The sequence below is a fragment of the Zalophus californianus genome, chromosome 9 (genome assembly GCF_009762305.2).
Source record: "Zalophus californianus isolate mZalCal1 chromosome 9, mZalCal1.pri.v2, whole genome shotgun sequence".
NCBI lineage: Eukaryota > Metazoa > Chordata > Mammalia > Carnivora > Otariidae > Zalophus > Zalophus californianus.
This window is the reverse complement of record NC_045603.1, coordinates 25,789,005-25,808,230: the sequence shown is the minus strand read 5'-3', so window position 1 is coordinate 25,808,230 and position 19,226 is coordinate 25,789,005. Positions and strand designations below refer to the sequence as shown.

Here is a 19,226-nt window from a genome sequence, read left to right as displayed (position 1 = left end):
CTTCTTCACTTACTTTTTCATTACTGCTTTATATTAAAGTTGCTCTGCTGATCTCATTTTAAGAAACGCTACTGCATACTCAAAGAATCAAGCTTTTGGCTGAAAAGAGAATTAAGGATCTTGGGCAAAGGACAAGAGGATCAGACTGGGTATATTACAGAACAGGGGAAAATAGGTTGGAGAGAGGTTTGGAAATGTGGGACAATGCCTAAGAGAACCTTATTTTTCTAGGACTCTGATGGATCCTCTACATTTACAGCTGTCACAGCTGAGGAGGAACCTAGACTGGGGGGGACACACTAAGAATGCCAGCCTTCCATCTCTTATCAAAGTTACTTTTAGCACCTTTTTGCTTGGCTTTGAAAAGGGTGTGATGGAACACATGCATTAGTGTAATAAATACAGTATTCTTGGGATCCGGGGACTGTGTATACTTTCTCATAGAATGCACCCAATAGGAGCTCCTGGGGGGCTTAGTCGATTAAGCTTCCAAGTCTTGATTTTGGCTCAGGGAGCTCAAGCCCTGGTGTTGGGCTCTGCACTCAGTAGGGATCCTGCTTAAGATTCTCCCTCTCCCTCTGCCCCGCCCCCCCCCCCCTGAATGCACCGAATATCATTTTTTCCTCTAAAATGTTAGCTATCAAGATATGTATTTTTTAAAGTAACTTTACAATAAAACATATATAGTTAGGTTTTTCAGTTGACACTAAATGAGCCAGGTTAAATAAATAATTGATCGGCTTTGGTAAATTATGAAGGACTGAGGGGGGGAAGGAAACATAATACCATTCCATATTTAAAACATTTTGGGGGGGGATGGTAATCTGATAGCTTCCTCAAAAGGCTATACATATTTTATATTTTCAAAACCCTCCACGGGGCGAAGCCAATAGCCAGTACAATCATACATATGTTTTACATGTAATTAGAATATTAGTTTGTGCAGTGTTTTTTCTATTTAGATTTATAAATCATTCTTGATTTAGCCAGCTGTTGGAAGACAAAATAGCTTGGCTGATATTTTTTTTAGATTCTGAGGTTTAAGCCAAACCTTCCAGTCAGAAGGCTGAGAACTCATGAGGAGCGGGGCAGAACTTCAAATAACTTGTCCTTTGCAAAATGCTAGACCCAAAGAAGAAGGAAACACTTTATAAGGTATAACCTTGGTCTCCAAAAAGGATACACTAAAAAATGCAAGGATTTTAACGTGGAAGCCTTATTTATGCTCTCTTGATTAAAATTAGTGAGCTGCAAAGAAGTATTAGTTTACCTACTGTGACAGAAAGACTGGGGAGAAAGCATGTGAGGATTGTGTGTAAGGGTGCAACAGGGTTTAAAATGATCCCACAGCAAGAAACAGCCAGAAAAAACTAAGCAGCCAACTCTAGATTTAGTAGAGACTCTGGTGCTTCAACAAACACCTTCAGAAAGGCACTCAGTAATTCTCTTGGCAATGGTATCACATTGAATTAGGAAATACTTTATATAGAAGCAGAAAGGAAAATTCTTGTGCCCTTTTGTGAAATATTCTATGGATGACCTTGCCTTTTAAGATAATTTAATTTAAGCTCAGTCAAATGTATATTACAAACATCAAGAATGACTGTAATCATAGTGTGAATTTCATTTTTCTTCTACTCGTCAACAGTTTTATGTACAAAGCAGTTCACATGTTAAATAGTAAGTGCACCAGAATTATGAATATCAATCTTTCCTAATGAGATGCATTTGGCAACTGGTTAAAGAAATAAAGGATTTGTTTTAATTACCAGGGAGGGCATAACACAAAGTAATATTAAATAACCTTTAAAAAATGAATACAATTTCAGTTAACACTGGCTTTGAATCTGTGCTTTTTTGGTATGGTAATTCCAGTTCATTTTTTTAAAGCACAATATTATAGGGAATGGAACATTCTTTTTAGATGCAAACACCACCACTGACTTGGGCTCAGAACACTTACAATAGCAAAGGATATTATGTAATATAATGCTTGCCGTATTTTGCTCTTTTTTTTTTTTAATAATACATTTATGTTTGTGTTGAACTGGTAGCTTTAAAAAAAGGATGAGACTTAATATAAAGACCATAGAGTTAATTGTGTTCCTCCATCCTCTTTCCTACTCATAGCTCCGGTCAATGAAAATTTTCACATTCTATGCCTTCGCTCTAATTCCTTGATGATGTAACATTATCTCATGGCAAAAGAGGTACAACAGAAATACTCTGGATAATTTACTGGAATTTCATTTCACAGTTACTGAGGTAGGAGTTGGCCGTGTGTTTTTCCATTAAGATACAAAAATTCATCTAAGTTTATTGATTCAAAACATACATTTTTTTCATCAGCAGTTTTAGAGTAATTTCTAAACCAAACACAGCAGGGAAATTTGCTCCTTGATGTGTGTTTTTTATTTACAAAGACTTACCTCAAGTAAGAATGTTACAATGTAACAGTACAAAACACTGAGAAATCTTGTGTCACAAACAGTTAATACAGTATACAATATTAAGATAAGTTTTCTGGTTTCTAAAGAAAAGGTACTTTAGAATTCAGTGTGAATCTCAGAAATAACTCTGACCATTAAGTAAACATCAAAATTTTAATAAATAACATATACACAAAAAAACAAACATTAAAAAAAATTACCTTATACCTAACAAAATAATTCATAATATTTGATGAAGATTTTGGCTGGATTTATCTTGGCAGTGTTCATTTATATAAAATTTTTGTACTGCAATTACTCCATTCTGATGAAATTCCACCCATTTGGAATCACAGAAGGGATGAAACCAATATCGCTACAATATTGTGCCTTCCTGAAATGCTTCTATCCACCTATTGGTAAGAGAAATTTGTTAGATTTGTAAAATGCAATCCTCCGATAGATGTTAAGACAATATAGATCACAGCTGTGTCTGTGGATCCAATCACCTAGCAGTATATTTAAGAAGTTTCCTATACCAAATTAGAATTCTGCGTATATGGAATTGTCCTTTATTTGGTAATATGGCCGAAAATTTGGACTGAAAAGTGTATCTTTTATGTCCATGAGGCTTGAAGAAGGGGCCATTTCATGTAAAAGCTCTATGAAGTCCTGATGATTCCATACGATTGGTTTGGGAAATGAATTACATTTGCCAAGGCTTTTATTTCAACCCCCTTTCTCCTTTCAGGAACACGAGCTTTGTCTCCGTCTCCTTCTCTCTTAACTCCCTGGGCATCCATAGTCCAGACCTGTTCTAATACTTCCAATGAAAGAGAATCTAACATCTGATCTACTTCAGTTGCTCAAAATTTTGCATGCAATATGAAGTGTATCCCAAAAAAAAAAAAAGTGTCTCAGAGTTTCTAGAAGTCTTTCCAAAATTTGTTAGTCTCTAAGTTTTATCTGACAATACTCACAGCTGCAATTATTCAGAAGACACTTTTTGTACCTCCCTAGTACTGTAATTGCTTCCAAACTTACTATGAACATTTGAAATCACTCAATTTAATTAGTAAACATAGCCTACCACAGATATAGCTCAAATTTCAAGGATAGAATTTTCAAAACTTTAAATGCAAATGGCATAAGTTATAATAAAAGTCTTTTAAAAAGCTAAAAATTTCCATTAAAATTAATACATTTTAATGTTCTGTAATGTGTAAAACCACCTCCATATTGGTGACTTCAAAGAAACTTATAATTTAGCCTGTATTAATTCTAAATTACAAATAAGCAGATTTCCTTCACTCAGCTACATCCAATTGTATTGAAGGTTTTTCTACCTTTGTCAACTTAATGATATAAACAAAAGATGCATATTCAAAAGAAATAATTTTTATCAGTTTGGTGATGAATACAGATAAAAATCATGAGAAATGCAATTCCTAACAGAATATTAGAACAATTACTCTTTTATCCAAGGTAGTTTTTACAGAAAAAATAGTTAAGTGACATAATTTTAAATATTCTTCAGTTCACTTGAAAAAGAATTTTTTGGAGTAACACATATGCACTAGATATCCTAACATAGACTGAAAAAAAAAATCTTACAGATTATCTGTCACATTGTACCTGATTAATATCCATGAACATATATAATTCTGGTACATTAATTCTAACTGCCTTAAGAAAAGACAAGCCTTGTTTACTTAAGGCATTCTTTTTTATATGCATGCGCATTTTAAGCCTATTGAGAAAACATGAGCACTAAGCTATTAGTGGAAACAAAAACGTGTAACTTGTGAGACCAAAATAAAAATCACAGGAAAGATCTGGTGGAAGGTAAACTGCACTATTTTGTTTACAAAGGACCTGAATTTCAGAGAGAGATGCTTTTCTATGTTAAACAACCTCATGATATCAAAATAAATATTCTTGTTGGAATTTTAAAGAAACTGTTTAAAAAACCCTTTTACCATCTAAAATGATATCCATTTCCTTCTACTCAGTTATTGGGAACAGCAGGGGAGCCTCTTAATGTGTTTGACCCTTTCCCCAAAGAAGTAAGTTAGCAAGCAGCTGTTTAAAGTCCCGCTGTTCCAAGGCACAATTGAATCACTGGATTGCCAAAGTCCTGGAATGTTTTAAGAGATGAGCCTTACCCTCATGGAAGGAGAGGTCAAATGCCTCAGCTTCCTTTCCTTTCAACAGAGCAGCTTCATGCTGCTTCCTCAGAGGTCATGTATAGACAAAATATTTTGGACAGGACTACCTATTTTCTTTTCCCCTCTGTCTCCTGAAAATATTCCAGATCCTCCTGCCTGTCCTTAAAACAGTCCTAAAGACTTTGAAAAATATGTGAAATCTAACTAATTTGGATCTCTGATTTAAATTCTTAATTGTCCCCACACACAAAAGTAGGTTATTTTAAAAATCAATCATGTAACCACTTGAAACTCATGTATAAAAGAAAAAGATGCCTAAATTACTTACTTCTGAGCTGAGTGAGCATCATCTGCTTTGAACACATAAAATAACATGTTTTTATGTAGTAACTGAAACACTCTAGACTCTGAATTCTCATCTTTGACTTGAGTGACAGTAAATCCTAGTAAAGGCTGACTCTCCAAAGCTGCCACGTCCTAATTTAAAAAGATACAAAGGGAGATGGGACTTTAAATTGATAACAAAATTCAGATTTGCAAACTCTTGAACTATATAGCTATAATTTAATTTCATATAAACACATATATAAAACAATAATTGTTTTTCATTTTCATTTATTCAACAATATTAAGCTGACCCCTCCCCACCTACCTCATGAGTCAGACACTGCTAAACAGTTTTCAATGTATTCACGTCCACTGAGTATCATATATTTCCCTACAACCATGTGAGGTAGGTAATTATATTACTTTCATTTTATGGATGCAGGAAACAAGCTCAGAAATATAAGTGATTTACCCAGTCCCACTAAGGAAAAGCTTGGCTCCCAGAGCAGTGGTTTTTATAAGATGTTACTGGAACACAGGGTGATCAGATAGGAGAAAAGGGTAATACTAGAGCAAATAGCCAGGCATTGTTTATAACACAAAAAAAGTCTATTTTATCTAAGCTTGAGGCCTGATCAATACAATCTGGAGATAGTCAAGGGAGTGTCAACCAAGAGAGCTTCTCGCAGAAAGGTAAGAACCTTTGCCTTTAGTGAAGTTCTTAGTAGTCACATGACACCAAAAAAGTTACATTTTAATATTATGGAAAATTCCTAACATTTTTGAGTAAGAGCTCTAGGACACTGTTGACATTAAAAATCACAGCAACATCTCCCCCTCCAAAAGCAAAGCAAAACAAAAAATATACACAAAACAAGTAGATTAAACAGATAATGTAATTATTTCCATCCAATTGGCATTATAAAACCAGACCCCACAATCATTTATCTTTAGATTTCAGATCTTACCTCACTTGCAGCATATGTATACAGCACTTTATTTTTTATAACAAACCACAAGTGTTTCCAAGGTTTTTTATTGCCCTTTGATCTGTACAAGTAGCCACTCATCGAAGAATCTTCTGTGTTTGCTGATACCTACATAAGCAAACCCCATATATAGTTCAATGGTTTTCAAAGAAACAAAAGGTAAAGTAACAAAATTGCGTTTCATCACTGGTGCTGAAAGCAATAACCATAATGATATAATGTTTCAGAATGAAATTGTTTATTTTCAAAGTCTGCTACTGGACAAATCAAATACTGCCATTACCGGGGGCATAAAATACCCTTCCGTTTAGAAGCAATTCCAGCATTGGGGCACCTGAGTGGCTCAGTCAGTTAAAAGTCCAACTCTTGATTTCAGCTCAGGTCATATCTCAGGGTTGTGAGATCAAGCCGCACATCAGGCTCTGCACTGGGCGTGTAGCCTGCTTAAGATTCCCTGCCCTTCCCCACCACTTCTCAAAAAAAAAAAAAAAGCCATTCTAGCATTCTGTCTGGTTTAATTGAACTTGCATGTATGTATTTCTTTGTGGCGTCATCTGTGTTTTCTGGGTTGCCAGAAGAAGAAAAATAATTCTAAAGATCAGAAGTGCTTTTTGAAAGTTTCATTTTTGGGACTGTATATGTTGTTTACTGTTCTTCGAATTTTGCAATGTTAGGGAAAATTACTTAAACCTTTAACTCTGTTCCTGAAATCATTTTTTGGACTTATAAAAACTATTAACAGAGAGGTAAATGGAAAATTCGATTATTCATGGTGATTTTAAGGATTAGTTTCTGATCCCCAAATTTTGGTCTGAGAGAAGCTTATTTTGTTTCATAAAAGGATGAAAATGTCTTAATCTCTAGACAAAATGGTAGTAAGCTCTCAATGATCATAATCTGGCAGTTGAAACTTTTTTTAACCTAGAACAACAGAAATAAAAAGTCAAGTTTAGGAATTATGTTGTTAGAATGATGAACAGACTTTTTTTTTAAAGATTTATTTATTTTAGAGAAAGAGTGCTGAGTGGGCAAATGCACGTGGCGGGGTGGGGCAGAGGGAGAGGGAGAGAGAATCCTCAAGACTCCCTGCTGAGCAGAGAACCTGATGTGGGGCTGTATCCCAGGATCCTGAGATCATGACCTAAGCCAAAATCAAGAGTCAGCTGCTCAACCAACTGACCCACCCAGACACCCCTAGAATTGTGAACAGGGTTTTAAGGTGGTTCCCCATGATCCTTGCCTCTGATAATCACACTACTGTACAGTCTCCTCCCCCTTGTGTGTAGGGAGACTTGCTCCTAACCAATAGAATATGGGGAAGATGATGGCATGTCACTCCCATGATTATGTTATGTTCTGTAAAACTCCATATTGCTAGTAGATGTGACTTTCTCCCATGCTGGCTTTGAAGTAGTTGTCTTGGGAGGCTTGTGTGGCATGGAAATGAATTCTGCTAACCTGAGTGAGCTTGTAAGTAGACCCCTCCCTAGTTAGCCTTGTGATGAGAACTCAACATTGGCCAACGCCTTGACTGCAGTCCTGCAGAGATCCCAGCTAAGCTGTGCTTGGACTGCTGAGATAATAAATGTATGTTGTTTTAAGCCTCTAAGTTTGTGGTAATTCGTTATGTGGCAACACAAAAAGAAGTAGATTCTATGAATTTTAAAAGTCTACCTTTAATCATGTATTAATTGTATTAATTTCTTACAAATTTTATGAGAAGGATGATATATTATTGTCTAGTAGAAAATTTAACATCTAATGTTAAATGGGAAATATCTGTTAAGTGCAAGTAAATTTATATAAAGAAGTGACACCCTTATAGAAGACAGCCAGGTGATTTTTTAAATATTAGAATGTTTACATTCAAATGAGATTTTGCTTAAAATGTAGTTACATTGGGATACCACTATGTACTTATGTTACATGTTATTATCATTGATCAAAATATTTTGTATGCTCTTTTGGAATATTCTTAAATTAGTTGATAAACTGTAAAAGAATACAGTCACAATACTGGATAGTCATGCATGGTCCTCTATTATCGTACTTTCGAAAAGATTTTATTTACTGACTTATTTATAGAAAGCATGAGCAGGGGGAAGAGAGCAGGGAAAGGAAGAGAGAATCTCAGTGCAGAGCCAGACACGGGGCTTGATCCCATGACCTGGATATCATGATCTGAGCTGAAATCGAGTTGGATGCTTAAACTGACTGAGTCACCTGGTGCCCCTGTCCTCTATTATCCTTTTTTTTTTTTTTAAGATTTTATTTATTTATTTGACGGAGAGAGAGAGCAGCAGGCATAGGGAAAGTGAGAAGCAGGCTCCCCACTGAGCAGGGAGCCCGACATGGGGCTCGATCCCAGGACCCTGGGATCATAACCTGAGCCACGCAGGTGCCCCTATTACCCTCTTAAAGATAAAATTGGTCTTAAGCAACTTAATCACATGAGTCACAAAACTTTCCTTCTAGTGATCTGATTATTTAAAATATAAATCAAGTCTAACGCAAGAGACACAGAGTGCCATTACTGAGGGTACTGAGGCTCTGAATGGAATTCTAAAAACGAGGAGTTTCTAAAAATGTATTGAACATTACTGGAATAAAAACACAACTTCCCAATTCCTCAAAAAGTTAAACATAGGGCGCCTGGGTGGCTCAGCCGGTTAAGCGTCTGCCTTCGGCTCAGGTCATGATCCCAGGGTCCTGGGATCGAGTCCCGCATCAGGCAGCCCGCTCAGCGGGGAGCCTGCTTCTCCCTCTCCCTCTGCCTGCCTCTCTGCCTACTTGTTCTCTCTCTCTCTATGTCAAATAAATAAATAAAATCTTAAAAAAAAAAAGTTAAACAAATTACCATATGACCAGGCAATTACACTCCTAGGTATATTATTAAGACAAATGTCCACATGGCAATATGTCCACACAATGTTTATAGCACTGCTATTCATAATAACTCAAAGGCAGAAATATCTCAGATGTCCATCAACAGATGAATGGAGAAATTGTGGTATATACATACAATGGAGTATTATTCACATATAAAAAGAAACAAAGTACCGATACATGCTATAACTTAGGTGAACCTCTAAAATACTATGAGAAGTGAAAATAGCCAGACAAAAGGTCATGTATTATATGATTCCTTTCATCTTTTTAAAGATTTTATTTATTTATAGAGAGAGAGTGCACAAGTGGGAGAGGGGAGGGACCGAGGGAAGGGAGAAGGAGACTCCACACTCAATGCTGGGCTTGATCCCAGGACCCTGAGATCATGACCTGAACCGAAGGTAGACGCTTAACCAACTCAGCCACCCAAGTGCCCTTGTATATATATTTTTAAAAGAAAACTCCACATCCAAGGTGGGGCTTGAACTTAGGACCCCGAGATCAAGAGTCACATGCTCCACCCACAGAGCTGGTTGGGCAGCCCTGAACTGTGTCCTTTAAATTGTTAATTATATGTGAATTCACTTCGATTACAAATAAAAAGACAAAAAACACAGCTTCCCAAGTAGAAAACTTTTACTTTTATGGCACGTAACCAGATAAATTATTTTTCCCAGTCTGCAAAGGAGAAAGCAGTGGTTCTCAAAATTTAGTATACATCTGAATCACAGAGAATGCTTGTTAAAGTTTCTGATTCTGTAGACCTTGGGTGGGGCCTAAGAATTTCCATTTCTGGTAAGTTCTCAGGTGATGCTGATGTGCTGCTTTGGAGGACACTTTGAGAGCCAGTGGAGTAAAGGAAGGAATGGCTGCAGTGGAAGGTCTGTTTGTGTGGTTGGGTAAAACATGTACAAAATGCAACTGGAGTCAGGCTGGGTCTAGTCTAGACTAGAAATAGTTTTGTAAAACTAGCACTGTGGAGTTTAGACTGACGAGGAGAACAAATTTAAGAATTATATTTATAAACTATGACATTAGCATGGAAAGGCGAACAATTATAGAAAACTGAAAACGACTTCCATTGGTTAAGAAAAGCTCTGAAAGTCACTTTAGATTCAGGAACTGAGTGATGGAAGAGACAGTTCAGAGTACTAAAGTGGCTTCACCACTTTAAGAAACCTGGCAATTAGGACTGTAAGTCCTCTCCTTAATATTTCATGAGGCTGGCTATGAATCATTTCTTAGTGTTTTAACTACCATGATGGAATACAGTCAACTTTACATAAAGAACACGATCTTGGTCAAATTTTTGGAGTTTGCCTCCACTTTTCATGGTAGAACACCTCCAGAGTAACCAAGTAAGAACATTTAAAACTCTACTCTGCTGGCCACAAAACTGGTCACAGGTGGAAATAATTAATAAACTAATAAAAATGGAGGTGGCCCAGGGGCAGCGCCTGAGTGGCTCAGTCGTTAAGCGTCTGCCTTTGGCTCAGGTCATGATCCCAGGGTCCTGGGATCAAGCCGCACATGGGGCTCCTTGCTCAGCGGGGAGCCTGTTTCTCCCCTGCCTGTGCGTGCTCTCTCCATCTTCTCTCTGTGTGACAAATAAATAAATAAAATATATTTTTTTTATTAAAAAAAAAAAATGGAGGTGGCCCAGATAGACAGTGCTATGTGTTACCTGACACTGGATGACTGAACACTTGAATTTGAGATGGGATAGGGTACTGGTGATGCCTATGGACTAAGCCCTGGCAGTTCTAACTGTGCAGACTATCCTAACTTTTTAAATTTTTCTTGTAAGTTGAAAGGAAAGACAATTTACTATCAGTGCAGCTGTCTATAGCCAACCAATACTTACAAATAACAAACACTGCAGATTAGTAAATGATAATAAAGTCCCCGAAATATTCTGTAGGCTTCTTCCCTCTGGCATGGGGTCTCCTCAAAGTAATTTTTAAAAAATTCACATGTGTCGGGGCACCCGGGTGGCTCAGTTGTTAAGCATCTGCCTTTGGCTCAGGTCATGACCCCAGGGTCCTGGGATCCAGTCCCACATTGGGCTCCCTGCTCAGCGGGGAGCCTGCTTCTCCCTCTGCCTGCCGCCCCCCTGCTTGTGCTCTCAATCTCTCTCCCTCTCTCTCTGACAAATAAAAATCTTTTAAAACAAAAATCCCCATATATCTAAATTATCTTTTTTTTTTTAAAGATCTTATTTATTTATTTGAGAGAGAGAGAATGAGAGATAGAGAGCATGAGAGGGAAGAGGGTCAGAGGGAGAAGCAGACTCACTGCTGAGCAGGGAGCCCGATGTGGGACTCGATCCCAGGACTCCAGGATCATGACCTGAGCTGAAGGCAGTCGCTTAACCAACTGAGCCACCCAGGCGCCCTATCTAAATTATCTTTACTTGCTACCATTGCTATAAAATTCTCCAAACCTTTCAACAGCCATTTTCTGAATGACTTAGGTCATATGGGAGACCAAGGAAGAGAGTGAGGCATCAGCCACATCCAGCACCAGTATTAAAATGCATGTCTTAATAGTAGTGGGAAATGACCTCTTTCTTTATGGAAGAAAAACTGTGTATTAAATGGATATGAATAATTCAGCTTATATCAGGTTGCAAGTTTAATGGAAACACTTACTTCTTTGAGAGCAGCTGGAATTTTTTTCTGTTTCCTCCCTGATGGAATACTATGTAAGACTGATGATAAGGCACTTGAAGGCGATTTGTGATTTCCAGGAGATCCAATCTTAGGAGAATGCTGGTGATCTAAAACAAATCAGGTGCATTTATGTAGCCAGTGGTAGCATTTTGCAATTCAATTTAATTCAGATCAACAAACACTGCTGCATAAAATATCTATGGAAGGGATACTTGAGGAACTGATGACACAGAGACCTCCGGGGGAAAAAAAACGGATGGCCGGAAGCTGAGTGGGAGGAAGACTTTCCACAGTCTATGATTTTATGCTTTTTCAGTTGTAAACCATGAGAAAGGAGGACCCTTTTGTGCCTTTGGATTAATGAAACACGTTAATGTACTACCAATTTTAAATAAATTATATAAACTTCCCTCCTGACTTAAAAAAACCCACCAACAGCATCACTTAGTACCTAGATATATGACCAAATAGGAATATTATAATGAACCAAGTATTAGAAAAGGGACTCTAAGACAAGATCAGGAAACCATTAATTTTGAGTGCAGAGGTTCGGGGAAAGGTGGGGAGAGAGTAAGATATTTGAGTTGGCCATTAGGTATAACAGGAGTTTGCCAAGTCAAAAAGAGGAGGGTGAACACTCCACGAAGAGAAGTCAGCATAAGCAAAAGCAGAGGTATGAAATTAGATCATCTATTTGGAGAATAATAAGGTTGAGGGAAAAAGGCTGGTTCTAAGGAATGTGGACTGTTGTTTAAGCCGTGGGAAACCAAAGGTCTTTTAGGCTGGGAAATGACAGAAGCAGACTGAATTTAGAAGAAAAAAATCTGGCAGTAGAAAGGAGGAAGGATTTGCAGCAGAAAACCTGCTGGGAAGCTATGACAGTGGTCCAAGATGAAAGATAGGGCTGAGATGAAGAAATCAAGAGAAAGGTCTTCAAAGATAAATTAGTCAAGATTTACTGACGAAAACGGGTATGGGTGATTAGGGAAGAGGATTTTAAAAAATGAATGTTGAATATTTACAACCTACATGATACACCCACAGAACAAAGGGAGGAACAAAAAGGCCAGTGAAGGATTAGATAAATGTGTCTTCTTGGACAATTGTATGTACAGTTACTATTACTCTGTAAATATGTGGATTCTGAAATAGCATGCCATCCAGCTTGATTCACTGAGACATTCTCATTTGCTGATGGAAAGCTATTCTTCATGGAAATGAAGAACAACCTTTTTGAAATTTAGATCCTATATATAGGTTTCAGGAATTTAACTAAAACTCTCTTCCCAAAATATAGACCTGAGCAGTCCTGCTAGCTGCATTCATCTTAACTGTGGGGATGGATACCTGCAAATAATGAGCAGGCAGATATGATTTATCATTTTGTATTTGGTGAAAAGCTGAACATTTAGATATACCATAAAACCTCACCAATCAGTCCATGTGATTAGAAATGGGCTAACAAAGGGTCACCCAGTATATGTCCATAGAGACAGATCTATCCACAGATAGATAAAAATGATCCGTAAAGAGCACAGTTGTGAAACTAGAAACTTCAAAATTACTTGAAAGTTAAATTTCCCTTGTAACTGTTTTAAAGCATTTCACCCTGTAATTACATTTCTACAATTAGTATCCTACGAGTTAAGAAAGCTTAATTAAATTACGAAAGCAAAATTCTTAATATTTTGAGATGAGTATCACCAGTCATGTTGCTAATGCACCTACGATGATTCTTTTGGAAGGGTGTTTGAAAGCATCTGGGAATAAAGGAATTTGTTAAATCTTTACTTATATATTACCTAGTTTCTGCAGTTCTTGGAAACAGTGTTCACATACTCTTGCTGGTTGATTTTTCAGGTAATCTAAACCATATTTATTTGATGAACAAGCTTGGCATACAATCTGAAAACACATTGGAATTATTTTATTTAGAATAACCTTAGCATCAAACCATCGACTATGCTACAACAGATAATGCTATCTACCTAGAGTGTTTCAATACCTTTTCTCAGTCACTGACTCTTAACACCTCTGTGGAGGTCAGGCCTATGGTGAACTCCACATATCACCACCTGGAAGATGCAGAGGCCACACACTATGACCGAGTGCTAACTCCATAAAATAGAATACTAACAGCATTAACGTGTACAAAATGTTTAGAACAATGCGTGGCATGCACAAAGTCCTCTGTTAGCTGTATTTATCATCACCGACGTTGCCCGTCATCATTGCTAGGTAACCACGACCAGATCTACTGTGACTCTACGAAGTGTCTGGCCCTCTACTAAATGCTCCCTAAAGAGGCCCTGTTTAATCTTCCTGGTAACTCTCTGACATCAATGTTACCATGCTCATTTAACTAACGAGGTCACGAAGGCTTAGTAGACACCTCACTGGCGATAATTTCAACACTGAAAGTACTTCTATTAAATTCTTAGTATCTAGATAAGGGTAGTTTAAATTATTATCAGTAAATGTGGGAGTCTAGTTAATTGTGAATTTTTTTTCATGAAAATCATCTATTATTGACATTCTACAATAACCTTGGTAGGTAGGGGTAAGACGCCCTATGCCTAAATATTTAGAGAAAATATCATCCATGATTGGGTATCTTCCTTCCCCCTGCTGTGATTTACGGGAGGAAAGATGCTTCCTCACTATGTACAGCCTGGAGCTAACAATCACAATGGAGATGGGTGTGAACTTCTCCAACCTTCCCACAGGCCCGGCAGTGGTGTCTTCTCCAGGTGAGAGTAAATTCACTTGTGCAGATCATACACATTGTGGCTCTGGTGTCAGGGATCCAGATGGGAGCCTTTGATCCAAGAGGACTAACTTCCTCTTTATTTTCTGAGTCAGCCTGTGGAAGAACAACTTTTCATTACTTCCATGTACATGGAGTGCTACAGAATTGAGCCTTTTTTTCCCTTGGGGCAATGGCGGCTCACAATGCTGATGGTGTCATTAAGGACATGGGATGAATGATGGGCTATTATAGTTGTCAGGTTCTCAGGATATTAAGATTAGCAGTATCCTAATAATCCTTTGCTGCAAAATTAACTTAAAAAGATACCTGGGGTAGTGCCATGACAGCTTATTAGTTTCTTCCTTAAATTATGTTGTATTTCCCCAATTTTTTACAATGAAGTTTTACAACCAGAAAAAATATGAATATGCTGTATGTTATCACAGACTTGCAGTTAGACATTAATAGGATATTTAGCTCTGAAATTATACCCACACATGGATCTTTCTGTGAAACACATGTTGCTTTTTTAAACCCCTGGGAAAAGTTCTTTAGGGTAAAAACTGTTTGAAATGCACTGAGAAAAAAAAAACAAGAAGGAAAAGACAATACCTCATCAAGACTCCTACTAGGACAGAATGTGATTCTTTTTTTGGCATACTCTTCTATTGACCTGGAAATCGCTTCTAGCCATTCATCCCTTTCTGTGGCAGAACTGTTGGGGGCAAAAGAAGGTTCCATCAACCAGATGTCAGCTTTTATTCTTTGCCTTTTTCTTCCTTCTCTTCCTCCTGCCATGGCAACAGATGCCACCACCTTCCCCAACAATGCTAGTCACAGGCAGGAGCTCTGAGGTTCTTAAGCACAAATAATCAGAGCAGGCATTAAAGAACACATGGCATTTTAGCAAATACAATGGTTTTTTTCTTCCCCAAAGTATTGCTTTATACTTTTGAAGTCTCTTAAATGTGGAAGTTTTTTTGCTTGGTTTAAGAGCTAGTCAATTAATAATTATGGTTATTTACGTAACCAGGGAGTTTCCTGAGATATAATCGTAGAATTTAAAAAATATTCCAAGGAATCAAGTTTCAAATCCAAATTTACAACATGGAATACTAATTCTTTTTAGGTTACTAAATATTACTAAAAATTTCTAGAAAGGGCACTGGAGTAAAGGAAACGTATATTTGGTACCACAGACAGATGTTTAGGGAGTGGGTAACAAGGGAAATCCCCTACCTACTCAGCCCATCCTGCTTTCTGTTCCTACCCTCAGGTCATAAGGAGCTACAGGGTTCAAATACAGACAGAGATGGGCCAAATAGGGGGAAAGCCTGCTCAGAAAAAGGCATTCTTGTTCTGCTTTATTGTAACCACACCTCCTCCCAAAAAAACTCTGGTGACTCCAAATCATTGCTGGTATCATCAGCACATTCAGTTTTGAATACTCAAGAGTGAGAGGCACATTTTAGGTTGTGTGTGTGTGTGTGTGTGTGTAGACAGAATTTAATAATCTCTCATAATAAAATAAAATCTATCATAATGGAATATGATTATGTAAGGAAATGTCTATTTGTTTTAGAAAGGCATCTGAAAATATGTCGGAGTAAAATGACCTGATATCTGTGATGTTTTGAAATACTTGAGAAAAAAAATTATTGTGGCAGAATCTTAAGTAAAAAAAAAATTATATGGCAGCAATCTTAATCTTAAGTTTTGAAATACTTTGAAAAAAAATTATTGTGGCAGAATCTTAAAAATCAAATAGAACAGCTCTTATTTCTCTAAGCCAAACACTCTACCATTACTGTCCCAACTAGCTGCCATTTATTCAAGTTACTACACGTCAGCCAACTGTGCTAAATGCTTTGCAAATGTCATCACATCTCATCCTCAGAGCTACCCCACGGAATACATACTGGATCTTACAGCTCCTTTCCCCAATACCATCACAATCACCATCACCAACCAGCACCATTTACAGATAAGCAATCTGAGGATTTGAAATGTTAGACAATTTGCTTTAGACAACAGCCTACATGACTTGGTATCAGACCCAAATGTGGCTAAAGATTGAACCCTTCACCACCGTGTGTCATTCATCTCTCTTCTCTGAATTACGCTATGAGAATATATGCTTAAGCTTCCAAGTAAACATTCACAAAATAATTCTGTCCCTCCCTTTCTCTCCCCTTCCTCTCTTTTCAGTGGAAGAGGTAAAAGAAAGCAGAGAGGCAGATGGTTAATTTGAGAATTGCCGTCTTATTTTTCTGGAGCCCTGGGAGCATGTGGAATGTGATTTGACTGTGCAAATCATGTCACATATGCTGTTCTTTCATCTAATCATTCCTGGCTCTCTCTTGTGTGGGGATCTGCCAAAACAATGTTTACCAGCTCTTGATAACACATTTCTCATAGACCACACACATTTGCCTGCAGTATTGAGTGGAGACATTCTAGGTCTTCTTTTGTAACACAGTTAGCAGAAGAATCAGCACCTTCCTCAGTTAAACTCACTTAAAATGCAGTTAAACCAAGTATTCTTTTCTTTATGGAATGTGTACATTACCCAGAGAGCAAATTTGTATTAAATAAGCACCATTCTCCCATTGATGGGGATGCATTCCAAAAAACCTCCAATAGAAAGGGTTTCTGGTATGTTAGATCTTGACACACTGTTTACTCCTTGTGTAACTGTGGAATGCTATTCTGAGGTCTAAAGGCCACATCACTTCATTTCAATTCATCTGAGTTGCATTTAGTGGGAGCCAACCGAAGGCCAGGTACTCAGTCACGAATCTCACATAAAAACATACCACTTGTAAGGGCTCTATCTAATTGAGGTGAGACACAAAAACAAGTAATTACTGCATGATACAATAAAGGTAAGGTAAATGAGGAACAGAGAAGCAGTAAATTACCTTATTTAGGTAGCAGGGAAAGCTCTGCAGAGGGGATGAGTATGTTAGGACTGGAAGAACTGAGGAGTTCAACAGTCTCTGTGCACCTGCATTCAGCCTCCTAGCTTTGGTTATTTTCTCTAAACTGATGACTCCCAAATATATGCCAAGTCTGAGCTCCCTTCTTACCTCTAGATCCTTACAGGCACTGCCTCACTGATGGCTCCATTTTTTTTTTTTAAAGTAGGCTTCATGCCCAGTCTGGAGCCCAACTAAGGGCTTGAACTCATGACCCTTAGATCAAGACCTGGGCTGAAATCAAGAGCTGGACGCTCAACCGACTGAGCCACCCAGGTGCCCTGATGGCTCCATGACTGATAGGCACCTCATGTTCGATACGCACATCTGAAACTAAATTCCTGATTCTTCGCCCAACGCTGCTCCTCTCCCGGCATTCCCTATCACAGGGAATGGCACCACTACCCGGCACAGGCTAAGAGCCAGAGACTCGCTCTTTTTTTTTTTTTTTTAAGATTTATTTATTTGAGAGAGCGAGAATGAGAGAGAGAGAGAGTACATGAGAGGGAGGAGGGTCAGAGGGAGAAGCAGGCTCCCCGCTGAGCAGGGAGCCCGATGCGGGACTCAATCCCGGGACTCCAGGATCATGACCCGAGCCGAAGGCAGTCGCTTAACCAACTGAGCCACCCAGGCGCCCCGAGACTCGCTCTTAATGCCTCTGGCTTTCAACCCCTGTCCAATTAATCATCTCCTTTACCTCCCCTCCCAAACCATTTTCCACCTACCAACCAACTTTTAAAAAGGCCAATCTGATCACATCATTCCCAGGTACAAACCTTTCAGTGGTTTCCTGTGGTTCTTTGGCTCAAGACCAAAATCCACAAGTTCTGCCTCAGCTTTCCCCTGTCCCTCCAGGCTTACCTTGGCTCTCTTCCCTCTTCCCTCTCATTCTCTATGTTCATGCCATTCTGGTCTTTCAGTTCTTCTAATCTGCTATGCCCTTTCCACCTCAGGGCCTTTGTACACATTATTCCCAATGACCAGCAGCCCCTTCCTTTCCTCTTTGTCTTGCTATCCAAATCTTATTTATCTTTTATAACTCAACAGACACAGCAGGTCTTTCAGGAAGCTATCTCTGACTGCCCTTTCTCCACCAAAGGTAGTTCAAGCCTCCTTGTTTTACAGCCTCATAGCACCGGGTAGTTTTCCTGTGTACTCCTTAATCACAATAATAATTGATTGTGTTGACATGTTGCTAAGCGTATGTCTTCCCTAACAGACTGCAAGGTCAGGGAAGGAAGGGCCCTCTTAATTCTCCATGTTATCCTGATGCCTGGCACATGCCTGGCCTAGGGCAGAGGATCCACATTACTTACTGAACGAAGGGATGAATTCCAGGCAGAGGCAGCTGCCTGTGCAAAAGGCAGAAGGATGTGAGGTAGGCTGGCATGCATGGAGAATAAGCAGATCCATGCTGGCAGGATATGCCATGCTCTGGAGGGGTGGGGGACAGGGCAAATGGACGGAAATCAGGTTATACCGTACCCACTCGCTGTGGTTGGGGGGAGGCATTCAGCATGCAACAGTTCCCTTCCCCCAGGCCACCTTAATCCTCCCTTGGAAATTTACTCTCCCTTAATCAAGAACTTTCCGGTTTTCTTGTTCTTCCTGCGGAACCCACGTTCAATCCATCATAATCCTATTAACTCTACGTGACTCTGACCATTTCTTACCATTTTAGTCCAAGAGAGCATCATCTAGCCTCCTACCTGGTCTCCCAACTTCCAAACTAGTCTCTGATGGTCTACCTTCTACAAAGAAGCCAGTGTCCTCTTTTAAAAATATACATGAGATCATACCAATTCTTAGTTTAAGACCCTCAGATGGTTTCCTATCACACATAAAATTCCAAAGACCTTACTAAGGTCTAAGAGGCCAATCTGGACATCCACATATTTACCTGAATGGCAACCAAAGAGAAAAGGACTTACCATCATTTCGTAATTATTTAGTTTTTAATAAAATGTAATTGTTTTTACCAAAGCATATTTTTAGTTAGGATATTTAAGTGCAACCGAAAACCTG

The 19,226-nt window shown here is 38.5% G+C and overlaps 1 protein-coding gene across 3 annotated transcripts in view; it reads right to left on the bottom strand.

The window, feature by feature from the left end:
- Positions 1-2,389: 2,389 nt before the first annotated feature.
- The window catches only part of FGD6 (FYVE, RhoGEF and PH domain containing 6), a 108,175-nt gene continuing 91,338 nt past the window's right edge, over positions 2,390-19,226 (bottom strand). For all 3 annotated transcript variants that reach the window (XM_027591643.2, XM_027591644.2, XM_027591645.2), the window contains 7 exons: positions 14,836-14,938; positions 14,191-14,337; positions 13,277-13,379; positions 11,454-11,581; positions 5,893-6,021; positions 4,926-5,074; positions 2,390-2,842 (listed from right to left, as the gene is read on the bottom strand). In XM_027591643.2, coding sequence (XP_027447444.1) covers positions 2,806-2,842; positions 4,926-5,074; positions 5,893-6,021; positions 11,454-11,581; positions 13,277-13,379; positions 14,191-14,337; positions 14,836-14,938 — 796 coding nt within the window. In that variant the 3' untranslated portion in view covers positions 2,390-2,805. The remainder of the gene's footprint in view (positions 2,843-4,925; positions 5,075-5,892; positions 6,022-11,453; positions 11,582-13,276; positions 13,380-14,190; positions 14,338-14,835; positions 14,939-19,226) is intronic.